The sequence below is a fragment of the Conger conger genome, chromosome 10, assembly GCF_963514075.1.
Source record: "Conger conger chromosome 10, fConCon1.1, whole genome shotgun sequence".
NCBI lineage: Eukaryota > Metazoa > Chordata > Actinopteri > Anguilliformes > Congridae > Conger > Conger conger.
In genome coordinates this window covers 27,099,600-27,126,632 of record NC_083769.1, presented here as the reverse complement: position 1 = coordinate 27,126,632, position 27,033 = coordinate 27,099,600, and the positions used below count along the sequence as shown (strand labels likewise).

The 27,033-nt window shown below is 40.8% G+C and overlaps 1 protein-coding gene across 2 annotated transcripts; it reads left to right on the top strand.

The window, feature by feature from the left end:
• Positions 1-771: 771 nt before the first annotated feature.
• mst1ra (macrophage stimulating 1 receptor a) lies at positions 772-26,497 on the top strand. 2 transcript variants are annotated; one of them, XM_061258452.1, is made up of 21 exons: positions 772-907; positions 4,675-5,963; positions 10,728-10,904; positions 11,576-11,698; positions 12,000-12,170; positions 12,611-12,771; positions 13,738-13,867; positions 14,100-14,236; positions 14,866-15,045; positions 16,054-16,150; positions 16,823-17,029; positions 17,160-17,306; positions 17,536-17,692; positions 17,958-18,050; positions 18,569-18,778; positions 18,959-19,039; positions 19,562-19,743; positions 20,145-20,254; positions 21,230-21,395; positions 22,159-22,295; positions 24,173-26,497. In XM_061258452.1, the coding sequence occupies exons 2-21, from the start codon at positions 4,767-4,769 to the stop codon at positions 24,399-24,401; spliced, it is 4,092 nt and encodes a 1,363-aa protein (XP_061114436.1). In that variant the 5' UTR covers positions 772-907; positions 4,675-4,766; the 3' UTR covers positions 24,402-26,497. The 2 variants fall into 2 exon arrangements, with proteins under 2 accessions (XP_061114436.1, XP_061114435.1); XM_061258451.1 differs by lacking the exon at positions 772-907 and adding an exon at positions 1,281-1,512.
• The last annotated feature ends 536 nt before the right edge of the window (positions 26,498-27,033 follow it).

Below are 27,033 nucleotides of genomic sequence, written 5' to 3'. Positions count from 1 at the left end.
ATTCTGAATCGCATTTCAGAGTAATAAAGGTTTATCTTTGTAATATAAGCTCCCATTGTCATATGTTTATTCTTGCAATGTGTAGCAAACTATAGTATGAATATATATTTTTTTCTCTTATGTTGAGCCCCTGTGAAATATTCTGAAAACTAGCGATACAATAATCACAATGATATGGCACGAAATGTTACAGGGCCGTATATAAACTCACTTTTGGACCCATATTAATTTTTAAGATACTGTTGCTCATTGTTATGTTCTATGTAGAAATCACAATGATTCATTAATATATTAGGCAAGAGCACCGTTTGGCACAATGCATAAATGACAATTCATGTTATACGTTTACATTTTTGTACTGTTCCTCAGCCTTGTATAAGTAGAAATGCCACATGTCCATGTTTAAAATTCTAAATATACATCTATCAATATTCTTTCTTTCAGTCATTTTTGTTATGGTATCATTGGAAAGAATACATGCAATTTAATAATATATCCAATAGATGGAGCACTAGGACCGGTATAGCAATGGCTGAAATGAACCTTAGTTCACCATGATTTCTATCTTTTCAGCAACCCCGACTTCTTTTAAACTTTCTTTCACAGCTTTTGAATTCACTTTGGTTAATATTTAACCACATGCCCTGGAGGGCATATTCTGTTCTGAGTTCTATGCCAACAATATACTCATTCAGTTTTGGGCATTATCCCGGGACTGTTGAGAAATTCTACTCAAAAACTGGTCACCACCACATCTGACTTCATGTGTACCTGAAAGGGGGAGAAAGTGGGAAAGGTAGACAGACAGATCTACTTAAGATTTTGTTTCATTATTTATTTCCTGTCTGGAACTATTTTCTTCTGTGGTTTACTCAAACACCATAATAGGCCACCTTTGTAAGAACAGGTGAGGGATACGTCCTCTACTTTCTGTTTTTTTTTTTTTTTTCAGTACTAAAACTAAATTAAATTTAATAACAGCCACATATCAAATATATCTGTTGAATGTAGACTACAAGATATTTGGTTGTTTTGTATTTGTTACTATAAATTGATAAGGAATAATGATTTGTTTAACTTGCTGTCCAGCATTATATCGCACCTTAAGTGACACACACTTAATAACATTGTTCTGAAAAGTTCATTGTTTAAGAGTTCAAGTAGACTATGAGTCGATGTGAAAATGGTAGATCACAGAATTATTGAGCAAGCCCGATACCTTCCTCTTTAAGGAAGCGGCGTAGGAGGCTCTTGGTTGGTGCGCCGTAGTTGAAAGACAAACCTCTTTCCAAGGAGGACAGCCGAGTAAGCTACGGGACAGTTTTAAAAGTAGACTACAAACTGATTTACTATTGTCAAAATAGCGTTGTAGGGTTATTATACAGAGCTTGAACTACTACATCAAAAAATGGATTATGACTACTTTATCGTTGCTGTCCGTGTGCGAATATGAAGACATGCTGTGAAAGATTTCTGTGTGAAAGAGACTGTCATTTTAGTTATTTAATTCAGGTACGTACTCAAAAGCTGCGTCAACACAGTGCAATGGGTCAAGTACGAAAAAGTGGTCTTTAATTATTGCGTATATACAGCTTAAATTGTTTCCTTTTTCGTTAGAAAGTCGCAAGTGTAGGTTCAGTTTTAACCTCCAGATGTTTAAAACGTATAGAGATAAATGCTTTGAACGGAATGCCTTCATAACTCATGTCTAACGGACGTGGTGTTCACAAAATGAAACATAACTGTCTGTTTCTAATTATTCCTTCGAAATGCTGTATCTCAGAAGTCTCGATCCCCGGGCTACATTTTCAGTAGCGTTCATGGTATCCTACGGTATATGTCCAGTGAGAATTTTGATGAAAGCATTTAGCCTAAATCCCCACGAATCTATGAGGGTGGGGGATTGGCCAAAGCAGGCTTCCCTTTTGTGTAGGTTTGCATTGGTCAGTGCTGGGAGTGGGATATTAAATATTAATCGATTTAATTTGAGGAAGAAGAACTGGCCAGTGTTTGCTTACAGTGAGGTTACAGACTATTGGTCGCAGAGAAGGCACAGATGGTCCTGGAGCTACTGAAGTAGGCCTTGCTGAAAACCTTGATTTCACATTAATTAAATTGTTCTCCAAGGAACCCACCTGCAAAAACCAGATATCCTAGACATTTATAAGCATGTGACTGTATTGATCCACCACTTAACTAGAATGAGAGCAGTAGAACTCTAGCTATAGCCTACAATGTACAAATCTTAGTGCTCGTGCTCTTCAGTGGGCCAATACAGGCTCTTTTTTATTTCATTTTATTTTTATATGTATAAATGGTGAAGACATTATGTACTTGTGAAAGGGCCCTGCCCATAAGGATTATGGAAGTGGGCGTGGGAAAGGACAAGGTTGATCACATCACTTATCACAGATTCACCAGCCGACACATGTCTGTGCGTGTGAGGACTGGTCAGCTTTGAGCTAGGAAGACACCAATTGATGGGAAAATAACAAGCCACTTTGAGTTTGAAGTTTGAGAATTTGTGTCATTTGGAGGTGTATGACCTTAAGGCTAGGAAGTGACTAAATGTTCCATGCTGTGGTAATGTGGGTACAATGTTTTTTTGGTGTGAATGTGAAGTTATCAGGAAATAGAAATGAGATTTACACTTACTTGCAAGAACACATTACCTATAGGCCTACTCCTTGTTTCCAAAATCCTTTCAGCAATGTAAGACGTAGATATGCCTTTCACTGGTCGTAAGTGTTGTTCTCAGGGTAGTGTCCAAAGTTTTGTTGTGCAGGTTGCAGCTGGACTTGAGTCTCATGTCTGCTGCTTGAGATTTGAGGTCTCTGTATATAATTGAAACAACTGTGAGCACCCATTGTGTGTAACTACAGTAACTACCGTGTACTGAATTTAGACCAGCCAGTGTGTAATGAACAAAAACAGTATTCACTGTGTTGTCAAAAGCAATAATGAATTCTACATTTCACAGTGTACGTAGTACATAGTGAACTCTATTAGTGGGGGAGACCGGAGCTGGTTGCACACAGCTATTTTCTGGTCCTTTGAAGGTCATAGACATAAAAATGTTTGCTTTCTTGAACTGCACTCATGTATTATCTGAAAAATTACTCACTTTTGACTTTTGACCATGGTTAAACAAGGTTTTCTATTATAAATAAACATTTTGCCCCTGAAATGTTTTCAGAAAAGTAGTAAGTAACCATTTGAGGTTCATCCAATTATTTTTTTAACTGCTTGTGTCATTTTTTACCAATGAGTCAGTCAATGTCATCATTGGATCATAGCACAAACAAATTGAGTGAGAGAATAGTAGACATACACTTAGTGACCACTTTATTAGGTGGACCTGGACAGAATGTCAGAATGGCGAAGAAATGTGATCTAAGTGACTTTGACCATGGAATGATTGTTGGTGCCAGACTGGGTGGTTTGAGTATCTCAGAAACTGCTGATCTCCTGGGCTTTTCACACACAACTCTCTAGAGTTTGCAGAGAATGGTGTGAAAAACAAAAAACATCCAGCTGCAGTTCTGTGGCCAGAAACGCCTTGTTAATGAGGTGAGAGGCAAAGGGCCAGATGACAGGAAGGTGACAGTAACACAAATAATCACACATTACAGTGGTATGCAGAAGAGCATCTCTGAACCCACAACATGTCAAACCTCTAAGTGGATTGGCTACAGCAGCAGAAGACCAATAAGTCTAATAAATACCTAATTACATGCTCACTGACTGTATAGCCTCTTAACTTTTATGTTGATTACAGTCTCTTGTGATCAGATTTGTATAAAAAAGAGGTGGAAAGCCGGTAAACATAAAACATAAATGCAATACAGTACATGCAAAATATTTGTATGTATAAAAAAATAAGTACTAAACCTGAACAGCAACAGCACATTTAGGGAAAGCTTGCTAAAGGTACTGTATAAACAAACATCATCTCCAAAAAAAAGTATTTTTATTCATCTTTTATTAATTGTTGTCAGAATACTGAAATATTCCATGCCATGTCTTGCTCCAACAGGATTAGTTGATTCTTTTCCTTGGGATTTGTTGCTGTATGGTGCTGTGATGAGTTCTGGCAAAAGCAAAAGTTTGTTCATAAAACTGGTTTGATTGGCTCACTCCAAACAAGTTCACCTTTTATAATGCACATGATAACACGTTCACCTCCACATGGCTTTGAGAAACAAATACAAAAAACATTCTCTCTGTGTGAATAATCCATGTTTTGTTCAATTTTCACAGCAGGAATGATTAATTAATTGTATTATGTGTAAATGTAGGCAGCAGAAAAAAATAGTTAGCACAAACAAGCACAACTAATTCAAAGTGTTTGCTGATACCCATACAATATCGAACCACACAACTGAAGTGTATCTCTCAGGAAACAGCAGAGGACTGCCATAAACACCAAGCCTAACGTATAAATGTGGAGATGTTCAGACACAACAGATGAATATTGTGGTTTTAGATATCACTGCACATGAAAACAAACTCATCTATTCAAAACAATAACTCCTCCCACAACCGAATGCAATAAATGTCCTTTTCTCTAGTGAAAACACCAAATCTTTGAGCATTATGGAATTGACATTGTACAATCCCAGATCATATGAACACTGAACATTTTCTTGGTTTATTTCCCTCCTTTCATTGTAGACCACAGGATGACCTGGCTGAGAAGCTTCTCCAACCTAGCAACCTGTAGGTAACAGACATTGCCTGTGTGTGATTGGTTGCTGTTGCTTGGCATGGAGATGGTTCCATGGGCCATACTCCTGATGACATGCATCTGGCTACAGAGTCTCACCACTGCCACCCCGGACTCCTGCCCAGTGACACCACGCAAGTCTGTGGATTTTTCTATCACCTACAGTTTGCCCTCCTTCCAAACACTGAACCCCATACAAAACATTGTGGTAGATTTGTGGTCGCAGGAGGTGTATGTGGCTTCTAGGAATGTCCTGGAGGGTTTGAACGCCAGCCTGGGAAGGATATGGGAGGTGCGTACTGGCCCTGTAGGCAGCCCGGAGTGTGAAATCTGTAAATCATGTCCCATTCCAATAGATCCTAACCATTCCGAGGACACGGACAATGAGATCTTATTGTTGGACCCACAGCTTCCGTATTTATATACTTGTGGGAGCTCTCAGTATGGAGTCTGTTATTTCCACAACCTCAAGGTACAACCCCCAGATTCATCAAAATGCCTGTTTAAAGAAGAGTCAAATTCCCCCGCCCACTGCCCGGATTGCGTGGCCAGTCCTCTTGGCACAAAAGCCAGCATCGTAGACGTCGGTCACACGGCCTACTTTTTCGTGGCAGCAACTGTTGATGAGCACGTGACTCAGCAGTATGGGAGACAGTCCATATCAGTGCGCCGACCTTTGTCAACTGAGGACGGCTTCGACATGGATGTGCAAGGCCTCACAGTGTTGCCAAACCTACGTGCGTCCTATCCCATTGATTACATCTACAGCTTTGCCACACGAGACTTTGTGTACTTCTTGTCAGTACAGAGGGAGAATCCAGATTTGGAGTCCTCCCCGTTACAGACGAGGCTCGGACAGCTGCCGAGCCAGGACTGGGAAATGTGGAGGTACCGGGAAGTGGTGCTCGAGTGCCGCTTCGAACCCAAACGAAGGAGGAGGAGTGCAGCGTACCACGATGTGATCTACAACGCAGTGCAGGCGGCACATTTCGGGAAAGCTGGGAAGCTGTTTGCCAGTGAGCTGGGTGTTCCGGAGGAGGATGATATTCTGTACGGGGTGTTTGCCGTGACGGATGAGGATGGAGTGCCCCTTGATGACTCTGCCCTCTGTGCCTTCCCAATGAAAGTTGTGAACACGGCCATCGAGAAGGGAGTGAAGGCCTGCTGCAGCGTCAGCCCGGAGCAGCTCTCCCGGGGCCTCTGCTACTTTCAGCCCTGCGAGAGCTGTCCTCATGAGGTAAGCCAATATGAACCGCTTTCAGCCCTGAGAGAGCTGTCCACACGAGGTAAGCCAATATGAACTGCTTTCAGCCCTTTCAACTTATTTGAGATATGGCTACATCCTTTAAAACCTTCATCAGAATTTCCCAAAGATCTAGAAATACAAATTGGACGGGGAATGGTTGAGAAGGGAAAGTGTAAGTAAGTTTGAATGAGGTCTATGAAGAAAATAAACAGAAGAATAGATTTGTTAATTGGCAGATCAGTCAGAGGTCAGGTTTTTGCAGAGGATGGAATCCAGTCCTGTGCTTGCAGTAGTTAGATGGACAGGTCTGAACCAGTCTCCAGGGCAGTTCTTAAATGAAAGTATATGGACATGCCTGAACCAGTCTCCAGGGCAGACAGTTATTGGGGGAGGAGGGGGGATTGTGGAGCAATAGCATGATATATGTACATACTGTGTGATTACCCAGTCTAGGGATTTTTTGGTGGGAAATATCCATACTTATGTTGGAGCTTACATCTTCAGTTTTCTTTATTGTTGGACACCTACTGTTACATTCCAATCAGCTTTGGTTGTTCAAAAGGAACACGCTTTAGAGGCCCATGGTGTGACAAGCAGGAAGTGGCACACCTGAGAGATTCTCTTGTGAATCACCAGGAATATGAACACAAAAGAGGCATGGGTCATATTCTCATTCTCTTTCTGCTGAAGATATCAAAGCTACATGTAGATTCTTTGAAACTTTTTCATAAATATGCTCTATCAAACGATTCCTTAAATTCTGTCTCTCTTGTGTATCAACATACCCTTGAAAAATTACTCATTTTCATCTTCAGTTATTATAGGAAGCTTGCTGCTTAATATTTCACACCACCTTCACACTTTCTAAGTGATAGAAAATGCAAAAGAGACATTAATCTAACCTAAACATTCATTTACTGGCACTGGTTACCATTATCCGTCGGCATCATTTTAATCATACATGCGACCTATATGAGAACCAGAAAATGTAAGTGATTGCTGAACTTGGCAAACTGTCCTTTGAAGAAAAAAATAAGAAACTTTTATTTGTTTGCGAATCACGGTTCTGAGAAAATATTAACTGAATCCATCCCACACTGTATCCAAATGTAAGAAATACAGTTAAGTTTGTGCCTCATGCAGCAAAAAAGGCCATACTAGTATTTTGATAGTGATCTCAGTAGCTGCAGTATTGCAAGGATTATCAAATGTGCACCATTTGCTTTTGAAACCCTTCCACTGACTTGAGAGAGAATATCTTTGGAATGCAGGAGGAGTGGCTTTTCTGTCAGTTTGCTTGTTTATGAGTTCTGGGAGCACCGTATAGCTTAAGACTAACATACGGAAGAGTGCTAGTCTCAGCAGTGACCAAACTGCAGATGCAGTTTTTTGGGGAGACAGAGGGTCATTTGGATTAAAATGTTGGTCTAAGTTTCCTGGTTCATTGAGTTCATTGATTAGCCATGACTGTTATTGCGGAATTATTCTAGTGGCAGATTTTCCCAATGTATTTCCCAATGTATTGGCTTTCCATCTTATCAGCCTTCAGTTAAATTAATCCCTTCCCCTCTACCTAGCTGATACGTAGTGAGTTTTCTGGCACAAAATGGCTGCAGTGTATAACCACCAGATGGGTGCTATGCATTGGTGGGTGAAATGAGTCACACCATCCCAGCCCTTTACTTTAAAGTTGATTTGGTTTTGAGATGAACAGCACAGTATGCACTCTATTCCATTTGTGTGCAGTCTGCACTGGGCTGGAGGGCGCTGTGGAATGCATTCTTGGCAGTTCAGTTCAGATTCCTTTTTCCTTATCAGATGAATATGTTTATAGAGCTCAGTTCATGAGCTGGTTAGTGCATTATAATGGTATGTCTGTTGCAGGTATGCAGAGACCTTTTAATCACATTCACTACATGCCATCTAATGGTAACCTTTTTGGCGAATGTCTATTGTACAGTTTTATGATCACTTATTTCAGCTTTCCAAAAAACACTTTGTCACTCATTTTTTACTGTTGGTTATTCAGCTTGCATTCTAAAGAAATTTAATATCTCACCTTACCTGTTTGAGTGTGCCTGGCAGGAGCACAAGTGAAACTAGGGTCAATCTCTGTGAGGCTGTCTGTCTGTGTGAAAAACTCAATCAGTGGTATTTGAATGAAAAAGGAAAGCATTTCACTTTTCAGAAGACTCTTATTCTGTAACACTAGTTAGTTCTTTACCATATGTAAGAGAGCAGCAATGTAAAACATTTTGGAATGTGCAGTTATGCAGGATTACTGTTCATATTTCATTTCAAGTCCCTGTCCAATATTTATCCAATAAGAATATCCAAAATGTTGTTTTTGTGAAGAATGTTATAGAAATACTTTAACTCAAAACAGGTGATGTCAGCAATTATATGTTGTTCAGAGTTTGGTTGATGTGCTAGAATCTGAGTAATTAGTGCAAACACTGAGCTTGACTTTCCGATATTCCTTCGTTTGGTGGTTAAGTTGTATTAAGTAATTCCGCCTGATACAAATAAGGTGCTATGCTGTAGTCTTGACCGTATTCACTGTTTATTTGGATTGGAAGCAGAAGCCACTGTTTTGCATTTCCTTCAGTGTCAATGTGTGTGCGCTTGTGTAATAACAGAAAACACACAGGAAACATGGTTCTGGATGCTGGATGCTGAGCATTCTCCTCACTAACCATTCTTTCCCCAGTTCCCCAGTGTCCTCTGTCCATGGCTGGAGCAGGTTCTCTGCCCCTCTTGCCTGGTACGATTGGTGCTCTGTGCAGCCAGAACAGTTTGAATCCTATTTCTTGTGCATTACAAGACCACTTCCTGTGGGCATCAGTGCAGCTTCTGGCTTTCGCTGAACTGTTAGCATGGCAAGGCATGCCGGAGCTCGCCCTGGCAGGGTGAGTCCTTGGGGTATGTTGCGGGTGGATCACCTTGTGTGTCTGCAAGGCCTTTTTTATGTAACAGTGTGTCTTTCCGTCTTCTGTTGGCTCTGCTGTCGGGAAACCATGGAAACATGCTCACCTACTGTAGCCAGCCGTTCCTCTTTTTTCAGAAACGTTGTTTTTGTTTTCTTGTCTGTGATACCCACATTGTATGATTACAGAGAAATGGAAGATGTTGTACAGAGGCATAAAATGTTAATACTTCATTTTCCTGATTCATAGTTCATAGAGCCTTTTTGGGCCTGAACTTTTCACTGTTTTTCTTCAGTGTGTTGTACTCATTCTTTCAAATACATAATTGCAAGGCATTTGCTTATAGAGGAAATATCCATGATGTTGAAGCTGACGTATTGAGGGCTGTTTTGCAAAAACTCCAGAAAGCTTTAATGCTTTTTTTCTATGTATGTACACGTCACCACTATACCTGTAGCAGCTTGCTGCTCATGTCTAGTATGGGAATAGTTGCTTAGCAACATTGCATGAATTGATGTAGCCCGTCAATTCTTTCAGTTGGGTTACGCCACATAAAACATGCACAAATTACACAACTGGTTGCAACATTCTTTATAGTACATTACTGTTACTACTGCCTTTGCCCAGTAATGAACTGCTTCATAATCATTCTATAAGTAATACGCCATGCACCACCTCTGTTACATTACATTATTCAGGGAGAACTCTGAAGTGTTTATACAAATGACAGCCAATCCGTATTAAACAGGATATGAGCAGACTTTGTCCAGTGTTTGTGCAATGCATTGGCAAGTTGTTGCTACTGCAGAAGCCATGACTTTGTGTTGGCTAATACAAAACATATCAGGAATGTTGGGGGAAATTCTAATTTGGTTCCCTTTAGGTTGTAAGTTCTGTCAATTTCCCAAAAGATATATAATATATGAACTTACTTGTAACATCCCCATTACAATTTTAAGAATTGAATTGGGATAGATCAGCCAAATACCATTTAAGTTCTAAATTTAACTGTGAGACAACTTAAACAAGTTATAGGACTGCTCACTCTATGTCATATATAGAAGCATGATGTTTCAAGAAGTGTGCTTTGAGTTATTATATCTCTGTCTTGGTCTCACTGTTCACCTGAGATTACAGGTCTGCATGCAATATAAACTGTACATTCCCCCAAGCACACTGTACAAGCCTACTAGGTTCACACAGCCACTCATTGCATACTTTGCAAACTAGATGATTTACATTATATTTAATGACAGGTGGGGCTCTGTAATGACCAGCTTACCACAGGCAGACAACAGAATTGCTCACAATGACATACAGCTCTAAGCTGCTTCTGAAGATTGACGATGACATTTCCTGCAAAATATTTTTGAAGAAGAACACAAGAATATATGTACCTGTGACTGAGAAATGACAGTGGGTTGTAGCTTAAATAACTAGGTTTAATATGAAGTAGGTTTAATAGCATTCAAGTTTTTAGTTTTATGGTACCAACACAGAATAGAATGTTGAAGAAAACGTGGCCTTTTCAGTGTTTTTTTTTTCAAATTAATTTGAACTTCACAAACAGACATCAGACATTGTTTATTCCTATCCTACACACTTGTCATTATGTGTGTGTCCACTTGCGGTGTGTGTGTTTGTGTTTACGCATGTGTATTACACTGAAACATGCGTCTTATGCTGGTGTAATCCCCAGCATTAACCCCACTGTGTTCACAGCTACATTGACTGTTGATTCTAAGCAAATGTGAAGTGCTGCTAAGCTCCAGTGAGTACATGATTTCCGATGTTTCTGACTGTTTGTCTTCCCTCCCTTTGGATTCAGAGCAAGGAGAACAATGGCACGTGTGAGAATAAGCCCACCATGGTATCCAAACCCTGCTACAGGGTGGACCTCTTCAACAGACAGATACGGAACGTCCTGTTCACCTCTGTGCTGGTTACCACCTTCCAATACCAAACCATCGCTCACATTGGGACAAAAGATGGGCGGATGCTACAGGTAGGATACAGGCCAGGAGTGTTATTTTAATCCAGCAGTCAGTGACAGGGTTTCTGTGATTTCTATTTGTGCTATGAAGCACTATTAAGCTGTTACTTGGTAGCAGTATATGTTTTGTTTTCAAACTCTACATTAGCCCTCCCTCCTGATTTCCCCCGCCCCCCTTTCTGATATCCCTATCCCTCTTGTCTAACCCCCCCCCCCCCAAAAAGAAATTGCACTTATGTTGACTATATGTTTAGAACAGCACTTCCTATGTTTTTTCCTAGTTATGAATGTGATGCTTTGACTTGTGGAAGAACCTATGCACTTGTAAGTCGCTTTGTATTAAAAGCGTCTGCCAATTCACTAAAATGTAAATGTAAATGTAAATGTTTTGTGTGCTAATATAGTAGAACCTAATTCATTCGAACCCCACAGACAATGTTTCCAATACAAATTTGCTTTACATTTGAATTTCCTTCGCTAACACATCTAGACTGGCTCCTTTGTCAAGTTTATATAAAATGTCACATGTCAAATGTTTGGTCTCCATTGTGAGGCATATTCCTTTGCAATTTCTAGTCTAGGCTACAGTAACTGGCAGTTAACCAGTCAGTTTGGATAAGTCAGGTTCAGATAAATGGGGTTCTATTTTACAGTGATCAGACATTAAATGCTTTGTTTTTCAGTTCATTCTGAGAAGATCCAGCCCCATTCTCTTTGCCAATTACTCTTTGGCAGAGAATGAGAAAGTGTCTCCAATTGCCGCTGTGCAGTCAGAAGACTCCTTGCTCTTTGTGGTGGGAAACAAGGTATGGTGAGATCTCCACTTTCTCTTTTTCAAATTAACAGTGCTGGTGCTAAATCATCAGGATCACATCCTATCGTAGCCGTGAATACATAATCTCACATCATGAAGTTAGATGCCATATTAGGCACAAGAGGTAAATGGCGAATGCGGTTTTATTTTATCCTCTCTCTCTCTCTCTCTCTTTCTGTCTCTTTCTGACTCTCCCTCTCTCTCTCCTCCCTCTCTCTCTCTCTCTCCCTCTCTCTCTCTCCCTCTCTCTCTCTCTCTCTCTCTCTCTCTCCCTCCCTCTCTCTCTCATGCAGATGTTCAGCATTTCCCCCAGAGGTCCAGGCTGTCGCCATTTCCTCACCTGCAGCCTGTGCCTGACGGCCCCCAGGTTTATGGGCTGCGGCTGGTGTTCAGGGGTCTGCTCCTGGCAGCAGGAGTGCAGTGGCCGGTGGAGGAATGTGTCCTGTCCTCCTGTCCTCACTGAGGTGAGACGTTTGGGCCCGGCTCATTTTTTCCGTTTACCTGAAGTGCGACCTGCTAAAGTCAGTGGTAAATCAGATGGCAAACATTCTTGTTTGCAGTGGTGACGCGCAGAGTTTACGGGGGTGTTGAGATCACAGGGTTTCTGCTGCCAATAAACTGCAGGGTTGAATAGGTGGCGAGGGTACGGAAGTGAGGGTTGGACTTTGGAGCCATGCCATGCGGAGAGACACTCCCTGTGTTTCACAATAAGTATTACATTTTAAAGAAACAACGGTCCACAGTCTCAAAGAATTCTTATGTGATGACTTCCTGTGTGAAAGACAGAATCCTTTGAGATTTTATTGTCTTGATCTGAATTGCCGTGGTGATAGGTTCAAGTCTGCGTGTTGCACTTTTACGCTGCACTTACCTGCTACTCTTACTCTTACTGTATGTGCTGCAGTTCTACCCGAAGACAGCGCCCCCTGATGGTGAGTCGGAGCTTACGCTGTGTGGCTGGGAGTTTCAGTCCCCTCTGCGGCCTGCCATTAGGCCTGCAACTCACCTGGTGAGGGTGGGGCAGACACCCTGTACAGTATTGTCAGAGAGGAGCTCTATCTCTAAGTGAGTAAGACACTCAAATGTACCTTATATACCTGACAGACTCTGTGGTTCTTGTACTGCTAGATACTGTACTAACGTGTGCTTTACTGGTGAATATATACAGTGTATAGAGAAAATATATAGAGTGCCATTCAAAGTATGGGGACAGTAGAGTGAAATTAGTTATTAAATGAAATGAAAAGTACAGACAATCAGCTTTTATTTCATGGAATTTGCATGTGTATGTGTTTTTTTATATGTTGTAATTTTACAGTTTTTGTGTTGAAGCCCTTATTTTCAGTTGTACAAACAATGAAGTTAATGGATGACTGACCAGTCTTGACTGTTGCTCAAGTGTTTCCATTTTCGTAGATCTTTCACACATGAAAGTGCCTGAGTGTCTAGTCTTGATTTTAGCCTTTACTTTCATATGTGGAGAGTCATACACTATTATGAAGACCAGAAAACTACTATAACTATGACTGAAAAACAACTCATCTGTAAGCTGAGAGAATAAAATAATGCAATAAGCAGGATAGTGTAGAAATTGGGTATATCAAGTGGAATAGTTTGGAAAGTCTTGAAAACACTGTTGGACTATGTAAGTAAATATACAGGTGGCCTAAATAAGAAAACTGCAGTTGATGTCAGTAAAATCCTAACAGCTATGAAGAACACACCTAAAGCATCTGTAACCTGACCAACAGAGGGCAGGGGTGAGAATATCACAAGCCCCTATATGCAGAAGACGTTGAGTTTTTCACAGGGGTGATTTGGGTGTTTGATAAGATTTTTCATTCAATAAATGAAACTGTCATTTAAAAATGCTTTTTTACCCATGTTGTTTTACCAATGTCGAATATTACATTTTGTCTAAAGATCTGAAACCATTCGGTGTGACAAATATGCAATAATAGAGGAAATGAGGAAGACAGCAAATACTGTTGGTGAGTTGGGGGTTCTCATTGTGTTGTTCACTGTCCCCAGGCTGGTGTGTAAAATCCATGCAAGGCAGGAACCTCAGTCTGTCCCTATCACTGTGGAAGTAAATGAGGTGGTGGTGGAGGGACGTTACTCCATCGACGGGACAGCCCAGATTGATGGATTCACTTTTGTGGTAATTATGATTAACTTACTGGTTCGTTTGTGTTAAATATTGTAATGGATTGAATCATATTATTCATTAGAATGTGGAAAAAGCATGATACTGTAAATAATTATAGGCTACTTAAATGCAAAACTATACCTCTGTTTCTCTGCACGTTGAGCTGAATGCTAAAAAGATGTCTTAAAGAGTATCTGAGTCTCCTGTGTGAGTTATAAGATTCTGATTAATCTCCTATATCCAGGCACCAAACATCACAGAGGTCACACCAGTCTATGGGCCCAGATTTGGGGGCACCCTGATCAATGTGACAGGGCAACACCTGAATGCTGGAAACAGTAGAAGAGTTACTCTGGATGGGGAGCCGTGTGTTATCAACAGGTCAGGGCATGCAATCATTGCATACTACTGCTGCTTGTACTGCCACTAATAATACTACAAATAATAACCTGAATTATTATCTTTATATTTTAGGACTGTAATGGTGCTATATGGTGCTCCTCACTGGGCTGTGTTTACCTGTGAGAGCCATGAATACCTGTGTCATTTTGTATGAGTGCCATAATTACAGTTTTGGAAACTGTAATGACGAGCCTTGGTCCTTTCAGCTTTTGCCTGTCAAACAGCACGTCAGCCCGTTGAGCCTTCAAATTAGAGTTGAGAACAGATACTAATTTCGCATTTATTTTTGTTTATTGTTTTTGCACGCATTATGTAGGCGCAAAATGCTTTATCTCCTAAATCACTTGGTTGTAGTTTATTTACACAAGTCTCTTCAATTGGTCAGAATATATTACACTATTTAAACACCCTGCTTATGTAGAATAAAGTGAAGGTTAAACAAAACCAGGAAGGAGGGATTTGTAATAAATTTGTAAAAAGTCCTTTGATAAGCAGTTGATGCTTCTTTTCTAGCCTATACTAAAGGTAAAATAAAGTCCTTTTAGATTCGTATAATACATAGGAAACGTGTAATCCGTTATACATTTGTCCTTCCTCTGTCTCTTCAGTGTTTCAGCAGGTAGCGGGAACCTTTCCTCAATCATCTGTGTCACAGAGCCTGTGGCCGAGCTGAAGGAGGCTGTCCTGATAGTCCACATTGACAAGTCCCGCGTGCCCACCTCTAAGACCTTCCACTACAGAGAGAACCCAGAGATCACCCAGCTGTACCCACCTTGCAGCTTCAGCGGGTAGGAGTGCTTTACCAAGGACTGAGGCGTGGCCTATTCCGGCTATGAGCACTGTGCAGTACATCTTGCTACAGGGAATACATGTTTCACACTGCTGAATTGCTGTTCATACTACAGTATGTAAGCAGAACTGTGTTTTTTGTAGTGGAACGCATTGGGCCCTATTTGCATAATTTGAGCAGTGACTACATGACAGCAGTGATGAGACCATTGATGCTTCCTTTTAGAACCCATGTAACCATTTTGTGCTAAACGTTTAGCAAACGTATTTCTTGATGGTGATCGAGCATTGTTTTGACACCTTGCTGTACAAAAAAAGAAGTCCGTCCATCAGCAATTTCACTCTTCATAAATATTCATAGCATACACACAATTGTTACCTAGTCTCTATCATTATGCAATACATGGAGTTATTTATGTTGGGTCTGTTGCTTGATGCTCTAATCCTTTTATATAGGTAAAGATGTTTGTCATGCTTGTGAGTGTAGTCTCCACAGTATGGGTCTCTAGTTTTACTGACTCAGACTGCAGTTCTGTCACTACTTTACAGATGAGCTAATATTGGAGGCTCTGTAATTGTGTCTAAGTTACTGAATCATTCACACTTCAATTACAGGGACACACCCTCTTCTGAAATTAAGAGCAACACTGCCGGGGTATTATGCCACATATTCAAGCAAAGACTGATTGATATTTTGTGCAAATGCTTGTCGCAAAGGTGTGTGCAGTTGACTCTCAAATGCATATCAAATTCACAATGGGTCACTGGGGGTGTGATTGTCAGGCATGATACATTCGGGACTGTGATTCCCCTTTCTGTTTCTTCCCCCTGTCTGAATAAAGTAGGGGGATGGACTGCTTGCTTTTCTTTAACAGTGCTTGTCATTATACTGGACATGCTGTTTACTGCCAGACACTGTTTTCCTCCTTTTTAAGTACAATGGTACAACAGTAAATGTTTGTGGTCCTTACATGGTTTCTTTTTTCTGTGTATTCCCCCCATGACAGAGGGTCCAGTGTTACCATCACAGGCAGGAATCTGGATTCTGTCTCCAAGACCAAGATTACCTTTGTGCGCAGCAACAACCTGAACCCTGTACATAGTGTAAGCTTTCACAAAGATGGATTTTGTCATATTACTATCCTAAATCTGTGTGTGTGGATCAAATTTGATTTGGATAAAATTCTGAAATTTAATTTTTATACATTTGTAAGGTCTTTTGAGTGCTGTGTCCTATTTAGAAAAAGATTACGTGAAGCACTACAAGCTTTTCTTCTGATCATGGAGCAGTAGAAAGTCACAGGTCACAGATTTAAGCATGGAAAAATCTGTATTTTTGAATCACAAAACCGTCTTCTCCAAGCAACTGTATCATAGCTGTATCATATCATCAGAAATTCAGGGTCTGGACCTAAAAACTGACCAATGCAACCAAGGAGGAATTCACTTTCAATATTACCACCACTGTTGACACACCTTCAGAGCCTGGTTTTCCCTTGACAATGGCATTATTTTATGTAAATTTGATCCAAATACACCCATACCTTTCTCAGTTATGATCTCCATGGACCACAGTGCAAGATGGTCTCAGTTCCACTCTGTTGTGTGGAAGGTATAGTGACAACTCAAAATGAATCAATTGTGAACCACATCTTTCTGAATGTGTTCTCCATGCTCTGCAGTTGTGCCCATGAGCTGATATGGCTTTGCTATTGTGGACATATAGCAAAGTCCATTTCCTCCTAAAAATGGCTGTATGTCCCCCCCTGGTACCAGTACTGTGAAGGCACGGGGAGTCTGACTCAGTTGGTGTGTGAGACCCCCCCTTTCTCCGAAGAGGAGTCAGAAGAAGGGCATCTCTCCATCAAGATGGATGGGACCATTGATCTCTGGAAGCAGAAGTTTTGGTATCACCCACGCGGTGAACCTATCTCCTTTGACACATTGCGGCTATCTCCAGATCAGAATGAAGTGTCTCTGCATGTGAGTTAAGGATTCTCTGCTTTAACATTATCTGAAATAACATACAGAAGGAATAGCAGAACAGTTTATCTTCATGTTCAGATATGTATTGAGCCTGGTAGGAAATTATTATCTTTACACTTTCTTTCAGCACAGGAACCTGAACCTTGTCAGTTCCTGTATGAAAATCATTATGCTGGTGGGAGGAGTGGATTGTAAGGCTGCAGTCCTGGTCAACGAAATCACTTGCAGGATCTCCAGTAACCTGACTATCCCCAGTGAAGGTTTGCCTGTGACGGTGAGCATTGTGCTGTCTTGAGGTTGATTGAGGCAGTGTGGCTGGTTGCATGGTTCCTCTTACTGGAATATGGAAACATTACTGGTCTTCCTGGAAGCATTCCATCCTGTTCTGTTGCCTCCAAATCCATGGCAGTAACAGAGCAAACTTTCTCACCATTGGCACTATTGCCTTCCATAGTTTATTTGTAACAATAATACTTTATATCCCCACATCTGTCCCCACACAGGTCTCTGTCAATGGGAAGGTGTATGACGTGGGCAGGGTGATCCGTGTCAGCAACAACTCTGCTGCAGTGGGCATTGTGTTGGGCATCCTAGCTGCACTGGTGGTAGGGGCTGTGCTGGCTTTCTTCATCATGAGACACTTGAGGAAGATGAAGAAAGGTGAAGGCTGGTGTTGGACAGAATCTTTTTCTGACACACCTGACATATAAACATTTAAACAATAGTCAATATGTTAGCTTTGCCAGTTCTCATTGTGCATTTTTTAATTTGTATAAGCTTGGAAGGCAGACACTTAGAAAATATATAAACAAAGTACAAGGTAAAAGTTCCATTGTTGGTAGCTTTGAGAGTTCTAACAAGAACAAGCTTCATGTCAGTTATTTTAATGTGTTTTCATATACTAATATACTTCTGAAATGTTCAGCTTCCCTGGCGGAGCACCGTTTGTCTTATTTCTCCAACCAGGCCAGGGGTAACAGTAATTCAGAAATGTCTCCTGCTGGTGACTACAGACGAGGTGAGACCTTATCCATATGCAATTAAATCTTCAATTTAACTTTAATAGTTGATATGTCCATTAGGGGTGAAATATACTCAAACAGTAAAATGTACTCAGTGCTGATTAAAACTGAGTAAATTCATCAGTGTTGTTTTAACATTGAACATTTTGCAATGTATTCAGTTCAATTGAATGTAGGCTACATAGATGTTTCCATTAAAGCTCCATGTTGCAAAGCTCACAATTACTTTTCTAATTACTCCATACATGATGTAACTGAAAATAAGATTGATTTCATGACTAGTGTTATTTCCAGTAGAAATGGACACAGTATTTGGCAGGTTTAACACTGTGTCATTACAATCCACATCAAGGGGGCTCAAAGCCTGAAGCTGTAGTCCTATTTTTATTTTGAGTGAACAGAACCATTTAATGCATTTCCCGCATCAGCTCACTCACACAGACACAGTGACAGAAAACAGAGTTCCCCCAAAATCCTTCCTTGTCCAATGTCCTCCCCTCTCCACCCTGCACAGAACTGTCTTTGCAGACAACGTCTGGATCAGGTGCGATGGCGTTTCCTGGTCTGGCCTACACCGGCAGCTTTGATGCCTCCCTGAGACCCCTCATGTATCCAGAAAAGATCTGTATCGCCAACCTCCGGCCAGAGCTGCTGGAGGAGGTGAAGGATGTGCTGATCCCAGCTGAGCTGCTCAACGTGCAACACCAACAGATCATCGGCAAGGGTGAGTGCCCTTTGAGTGGCTTTTCATTGGCAGTGTGCCAGATGCAATGACTTTAAGAACAGCAACTGTAATATCTTCTTTATTAACCAGGGTAATTAAGAAACCACAAGCTAATGTCTCAGTCCATACGTATGTTATGTTATTGTAATGGCACTGAATCATTGTGTTTTCTCTTCCCAGGTCATTTTGGGACTGTGTGCCATGGCTATTTAAATGACCAGAATAACAGAGAAATCCACTGTGCAGTGAAGTCCTTGAACAGTGAGTAAATGCATTACTTTCTTTGGGGTGGGGCCAGCTGAGTAAATTATATGGTTATTTTTACTGTCGGCTCATCCACAGACCTGTTAGTACCACACCTTTGTATATAGTCAGGTGTATACACAGCTGCTGTTGAAAAGAATTTGGTAAATAAATTTGACATTAAGAAATTGAACAGGACAGAATCGACACTTACCGATCCTGAGAATAAATGTCTGGACATTTGAACGTGGTCACTTTGACACATCCTATCATTACTCTGATGCAAATATATAGAGGAGGCATGTATTAAGAAAATATTAAAAACTACATATCTAATGTGTCGAATGTACTGTATATGGTGCCTATTCATGATACAAAGGATGCACAGTCTATGTTATGTACACACCAAATTCAGGTACTATTGTCTTATAATTTTATAAATGTTATTACATTTTTTATATAATATTTTCTGAATTAAAGTCAAATGCATGTTGATTGCATAGCATATGTATAATTGAGTTGATATATTGGAAATTACAGGGATCACAGACATGGAGGAGGTGGAGCAGTTTCTGCGGGAGGGGATTCTGATGAAGGGCTTCCACCACATCAACGTTCTCTCCCTGCTGGGCATCTTGATGCCTGAGGAGGGGCTGCCCTTGGTGGTCCTCCCCTACATGAAGCATGGGGACCTTCGCCACTTCATCCGCAGCAAGAACAGGGTGAGCCTATCGCTCGAGGTGACAGACCTCTCAATTTCCCAGGCCCAACACAGAAAGAAACCGACAAGCTATTTTAGATCCAGTTCAGGTAGTAAATCTAATTGGCTGAGCTTGGCTTAGATTCACATGTTTAAATGCGGAACTGAAGTTCAGCATTTTGCTGTATTTTTTTTACTTATTAGGTTGTTAACCCTTATTAGAATTATTGGAATTATTTTGACTGACACTATATAAATACTGACATGAACTGGTTTAGCTCTGTTATTTGTTGTAATGTATTTTACTTGTATAGGCATGATAATGTTATAGGTAATTGATTTAAAAATAGCTTTACATTGTTATTATTAAGGAAACCAACATTTCTCAACCTTCTTAACAGTCTCTTGTCTGTATTTTCCCAGAATCCTACTGTGAAGGACTTGATTGGCTTCGGACTACATGTTGCCAAGGGGATGGAGTACTTAGCAGAAAATAAATTTGTGCACAGAGACCTTGCAGCCCGTAATTGCATGTGAGTTGTGGCCTGGCAGGCTCTTCAGTTGGGAACAATTAGTACAAGAGTTTTTTAGAAAACCAGGGCCTGTGGCCATCAAGTGTGCAATCCATATAGTTTCCTTTGCCAGTCACAACAGGCACAAATCCTGTGACTTTAAAGCAAAAAACTACCAGTAGTATGCATGTGTGCGTACTGTTACAGTATATCTAAAATATATAGTAAGTGGTTATACCATAACACATGCCAGCTCATTTATAAGGCATATTCATGACACTTGATGAAGTATTTGTATTAATACATAAAGTATTGAAAAATAATAAAACAACCTATTTATGTGTACTGGGCGGTACGGATGGCGCAGTGGGTAGCACTGCCGCCTCACAGCAAGGAGGTCCTGGGTTCGAATCCCCGTCGGCCGGGGCCTCTCTGTGTGGAGTTTGCATGTTCTCCCCGTGTCTGCGTGGGTTTCCTCCGGGTACTCCGGTTTCCTCCCACAGTCCAAAGACATGCAGGTTAGGCTGATTGGAGAGTCTAGATTGCCCGTAGGTGTGAGTGTGTGAGTGTGTGAGTATGTGAGTGAATGGTGTGTGTGCCCTGCGATGGACTGGCGACCTGTCCAGGGTGTATTCCTGCCTTTCGCCCAATGTGTGCTGGGATAGGCTCCAGCCCCCCTGCGACCTGTTGAGGATAAGCGGGTTCAGATAATGGATGGATGGATGGATGGATTTATGTATACTGGTGTCATAGCTAAAATGATAATCCAGTACACTCAAAGGACACCTTGGGCCATTTTATGAAAATGTATTTTTGGTATTTTTGTTGTTATAGAAAAGTATATCTGTATGGAACCAGTGACTTATTAGCAGGATCTTATTAATGCTTGATGTGTGTAATTGGAGTCACTGCCTCATAGGCCAGTAGTTTAAATGTGTCATAGGCCACTCTTGAGGGGTTGTAGTGTCGGTGCTGATTGGTTGAATATTTTGGCAGGCTGGATGAGTCATACACAGTGAAGGTGGCAGACTTTGGCATGGCAAGGGATGTCTTGGACAAAGAGTACTACAGTATTCAGAACCACAGGAAGGCCAAGCTGCCGGTCAAATGGATGGCCATCGAGAGCCTGCAGACACAGAAGTTTACCACCAAGTCTGATGTGGTGAGTCTCATCCTAGTGGGAATTTCCTGCTTGAATTCTAGCTTCAGCTGGGGGAGTGACAGTGCATTTCTTTCCAGTGAGGTCAGTCTGCACAGTCTACAGTAACTAATTTCTAGTAATATACTGGATGGCAATTACTACAGAAAATGACAGTTTCATGTTCTGCATGAATGGTACTGTGGTGAATGGCATAACTTGCATATTAAATTACATACATGAATGAATATGAAACGTAATTCATTTTTGATTTGGTGCTGAGTGGGTCTGATTTAGGCACATCTGTGCACGTACCAGTGTGCACAAGCCTATCAAACCTACTAAACGGGATAAATACAGTAATAAAAACCCAAAGTACCTACAAGCAGATACAAACAACAGATGAAGGTTGGGGTAGTGGAGGTTGAGCAGAATTCTATGCATCTCTGTCAGGTTAGATCCTTGATAAAAAATGAAACCTTATATGTAAATATGTTTAATAGTGTGTCTATCAATGAGTTATATTACTTTCCTCTTCAACCTTTCATTAATCTCAGCCCAGTCCATTATGCACATTTGTCCCATGTGGCACAATGCAACTGTACTGCACTGCCACGAAAACAAAACTTGTGAAAATGAACTAACACTATGAACAGCAAAAATGAACAGCACTAGGTTGTGCTGAAAATGTGTCTCCAAAAGTGAGTGCTAATACTATTGTGTGACATTGCTAGGCAGTGTATCTGACACTCTTTCTTTCCCCTTCCCTCTTCCCTGCTCTCTGCAGTGGTCCTTCGGTATCTTGATGTGGGAGCTGTTGACCCGAGGAGCCAGCCCCTACCCCGAGGTTGACCCCTATGACATCACTCATTACTTGTTGAAGGGGCGGAGGCTTCCCCAGCCTCAGTTCTGTCCTGACTCTCTGTAAGTCGCATCTTTGCCATACTTAGAATTACTTATTCAGCCTGTTGATTTCAGTAAAAAGTGCAGTAAAAAGAACTTGACATTTTCATGTACAGATGGGAGTGAAATTAGGACAGACAGAAAAATAAACTCATATTGCAGTCTCATTTCTTTGTCTGAAGAAATAAATTATTCTGCCCTGTGAGCACATAAATATCCTAGTTTGAAGTTCATATGTATCTATTTTGAGATTCAATTAATAAAGTAGAATTCACAACAAAAGATGAATTCAGTTTTAATTGTATAAATGTTCTTTTTTTATCTCCTGAAATTGAAGTGAATACAGTGGGGTGCAATACTGTAGAACGATAGTTAATTTTGGTTCGTTAATAACGTTGGCGTTTCCAGCATTCACATTAGTCCTTCCTGTTTCCTGTGTTGGAGTCAGTCATCTCTGCAACATTTGGAATTTGCATTAGTGCAGCTCTCTAGCTGTTATTAGGCATACAGAGGCCTTGAAGACATCAAAGCTATTCAAATGCTGAGGCTCCCTATCTGACTGTGTGATATTCCGTTCCTTCAACCTGACATTAATCATTATTTATTAGCTTAGGAAATTATGTGCATCCTGGACAGCTCTTATTATTCAAAGATGTAAAACTTGCATGTTCTGCTCCTCAAATATCCAGCAGGATTTTTCCAACGGAACAGCTGCGATAAAGGCCGTTACACAGTGAAACAATGGCATTGTCTTGCTTGAGATAAGGGATAAGGGTACAAAGTCTACAATGTGTCAGCACAATGTGTCAGCCGGCTGTGTGAATGATTGACAGAGCATTCATGATGTGTGCGTGTAGTGTAAACCGGATACATTATGGTATCAAAACTGTGACCGATAAAATAATGAATCATACATAAGTTCCTTTCAGGACACCGTGACAAAAAGCTTTGCACCATGATGGTGGGATTCTGGGATTTCAGTGATCTTCATGGATCTCCAAATAATCTATGAAAAAATGGAAACCAGAACAGATTTTTTAAACAGTAGTTACAACATCAGACACAAAGGGCATATTAAATAATTGGACAAAAGTGTAAATATTATGCTGTGGGTTACTCCCTGTTTAATTCATGTGTAAATAATACAGTAAGTATTTTTAAGCCTCACACTGTGTGTTTTACTTTAGGGTGTGTACAGCCTGGCCCTATCTAAAGCAGGGACAGTAGTAGTGACTAAGGCCAATATACACTTAGTGTGAACTTTATTAGGTATTTATTAGACTTATTTTTTAGACTTGTTCAGTCTTCTGCTGCTGTACCCTATCCAGTAAGAGTTTTGACACTTTCAGAGACACTTTTCTGCATACCACTGTTGTAATGCATGGTTATTTGTGTTACTGTCACCTTCCTGTCAGCAGCAGAACCGAACAACACATCAAAACCTCTAAGAGGATAGGATGCAGTAGCAGAAGACCAATAAGTTAAAAATAAAAATAAAAATAAAAAAACCTAATAAAGTGCTCACTGAGTGTAATTTCTGAAACCTAATTTTAGCCTGAAATTCAGTACTCCAGTAGTATGCTAATATGAGGGCCTAACCAAGATAGCTGTTATTATTGTTATTGTGACCATTAAAAACATCAAGTAGGAACATCAAAGGAGGATGATTTGATGGCACCAAACTGACTCCTTTTTCATTTAATTAATCGTGGCTTTATAGTAGGCAATTACCAATTATGTGTTTAAAACGATTGACTACAGAGACATGTAATGGATTTCAATTGAATTGCAGATTGACAGATCAGACTGCAAGCAAAAAGCCCTGTTTTTTTGACAATGTTAATATAAACGAGTGTGTGCCGAATCCAGAGGGTAACATGTTGGTTCTCTCACTGCAGGTACACCATCATGCTCCAGTGCTGGAACCCTGAGCCAGAACAGAGGCCCAAATTCACCACCCTCATCTCTGAGGTGTCAGAGATCCTGTCCAACATGGAGGGGGACCACTACATCAACCTCAAGGTCACCTACGTCAACGTGGACCAGCCCCGCCTCTACCCGCCCCTCACCGAGTCCGCGGATGAGCTGGAGTCGGACTGTGCCAGCGAAGGCTCAGCCTCCATGTGAGGGCGTCTGGAGACGGGCGCTGGGTCAGCAGGGGTTCAGTCAGCGGCTAGCCAAGGCTCACCTGCTGGATACCTGGGGCTCAGCCAATCCTCACATCGATTGTGGGAGTCGCCAGCTGAATGGGAGCCCCTCGCTAGAATGCTTGTGAAAACTGTGCCATAGGTTTGTGGAAACCGTATTTTAAAATGGGGCCATGTGTTGACTCATGTTACCATGGTAAAAGGTGACAAATAGAAGAGCAGACCAGGTGGAACTCCCCCTCTCAAGAAAGCGGAAGGATGCCTGCAGGGGGATCTGAGGCACTGCAAACCCCCATTTTATTCCATTTGTGTGCATTATGTCTGTGGCATTTGTGTGTACTACGTATGTCTGTGACATCTGTGTGTACTGTCAGTGGCGTCTGTGTGTACTATGTCTGCAGCATTTTTGTAAACTATATCTGTGGCATTCATGTGTACTATGTCTGTGGCATTTGCGTGTATTGCGTATTGATATGAAAAAGACATTTTCAGGTTATTGAGTTTGTCACTGGAACACAGTGCTTGTCTATTTCCCCTGCTCATGCGCACAGAACTCTATCAGGAGGGAGAACTGTAAATAAGATTCTAAATGTGGATTTTATATATTTTTTGGATCTTATTTTCATTACCATGGACATTTTCATTTCAAAAATGAAATCACTGCTCCCACTTTGTCAAAGCCCTTTTTCAAGTCAAGTGTTGAGTCTTTATACTTACATACTCCTATGCAGACAAGCCTCAAAGGAACAGTTTGAAAACAAGTACATGCTTGTTTTGTAGTTTTCCATTCACATGGATCTGTGATGCTTTCCTAGATTAGCCATATTGTGCTCATAGGAATCCAGTAGTCAAATCCAGGGTGAATTGGACAAAACAGCTAAAATACTTTCCCCAGCCATCTATGAAAAGGAGAAGCATGGACCAGTATCAGACTGGCTGTTCTTTTATCAGATAACACCTAAAAATATTTTCCTTTTCTAACATATTACAGTACAACAAGCAGAGAATTGTCTCACACACACACACACACACACACACACACACACACACACACACACACACACTCTCTGCTCTGCATCAAGGGAGATAATTTTATTTCTATTCATAGAATAAAGTCTCACTGGGAGTTCTGAGACCGAGCATTATGGCAGCATTGACGGCACAGTTCATTTTTTCATCCATTGGAGAATAGTGTTCATTTCTATGACTAAACACAATCTTATGTTTTTCTAAGAAAGAAGTCATTTCCTCTTGGCAAGCTTTGTCTAACAAGACAAGAGCTGTTCCTCTTCTGCAGACTGAGACTGTTTTAACAAAAGGATTTCTTTGACAGAATGGGATCTTTACAGAATGTATTTTTTGCACCTGGAAATAGGGACAGGAATAGGATGGACAATAAATGGTGCGCCTACACACACACACACACACACACACACACACATGCACATACACACACATGCACACACACACCTACACACACACATACACACACACAGGAATGCACATACTGAACAATCCTTTTTACATTAGCGGTAGGTTATTGGTCTGATATAATTTCATTGACATCGCAAAGAGAGGCAGAAACTTGACAGGGTTAAGTGACTCATCATTTAATGTTTAATGATCAGAGTATTCACTCTTTTCACATATTTAAACCATTTGGGGAAATAATGAAAAAGTATGATTATTCAGAAATGTTAGAAATTTCACATTTGGGTAACATGTGCTGGATTCGAAATATGCTTTAACTTTAATGAAGCCACTGGGGGCCTATCTATGCTTGAAAACAAGCTTCCAGTGACTAACCCCAGTGTGCCTGACTGAGGGAGAGGATGAGACGAAAGGTTAGCGGCTTGGTTCATTGCACTAATAAACTCAGGCAGAATTTATTTTATGCTTGTATAAAATGCCTATATTATCTTCCCAAATTTGGCTTTGGGAAATGTCAGATTTTTTTTTCCTCTGCTTTTCAATTGGAAGGATGCAGTAGGATGAGACCAAGGAGTCACAGCTTAAATCTTGTTCAATTTTCACATTTAAAACATCAATAAAAGAATGTCCATACTCTTGTATTAATCAGATTCAGTTTTTTTTATGTGAAATGCTCCTGACATGACAAACTGTGAAAACATGTCCCCTCCACAAGAGGTCAGTGTGCACTGTCTGCAGTATCTCAGCAATCATCAGCATAAACAGGGGAAACATCTGCTGCATCTGACCACAGAAAGACTAGCTGTTGCGCACTGAAATAGCTAACTAATCCCCAAAGACATGTATTCCCCTCATTAAAAAAGAAGAGTGGAAGCATTTTCATGGTTGAAGGTCTTGCCTATTACATATGTATTATTCATAAGCAAAAGCCTTCATATCCTACCCAGCGTAATTAGGACCAGACTCTCTCATGCCTACAGCTCCACCTGGAGGTAGTGCACTTTAACTTTTGGCTTAACACTAACAGTTGAAGGATTCATCTGTTTGAATCCTCTAATGAGTCAACATTTCCCTAACTCACAGGCTCTAAGTCCCCCTAAGTCCCTCTAGGCATGGTCGCTCCCCTCCACTCTCCTTCAGCCGGCTGCTGGATGAGGAAAGCCAGGCATACACATTTGATG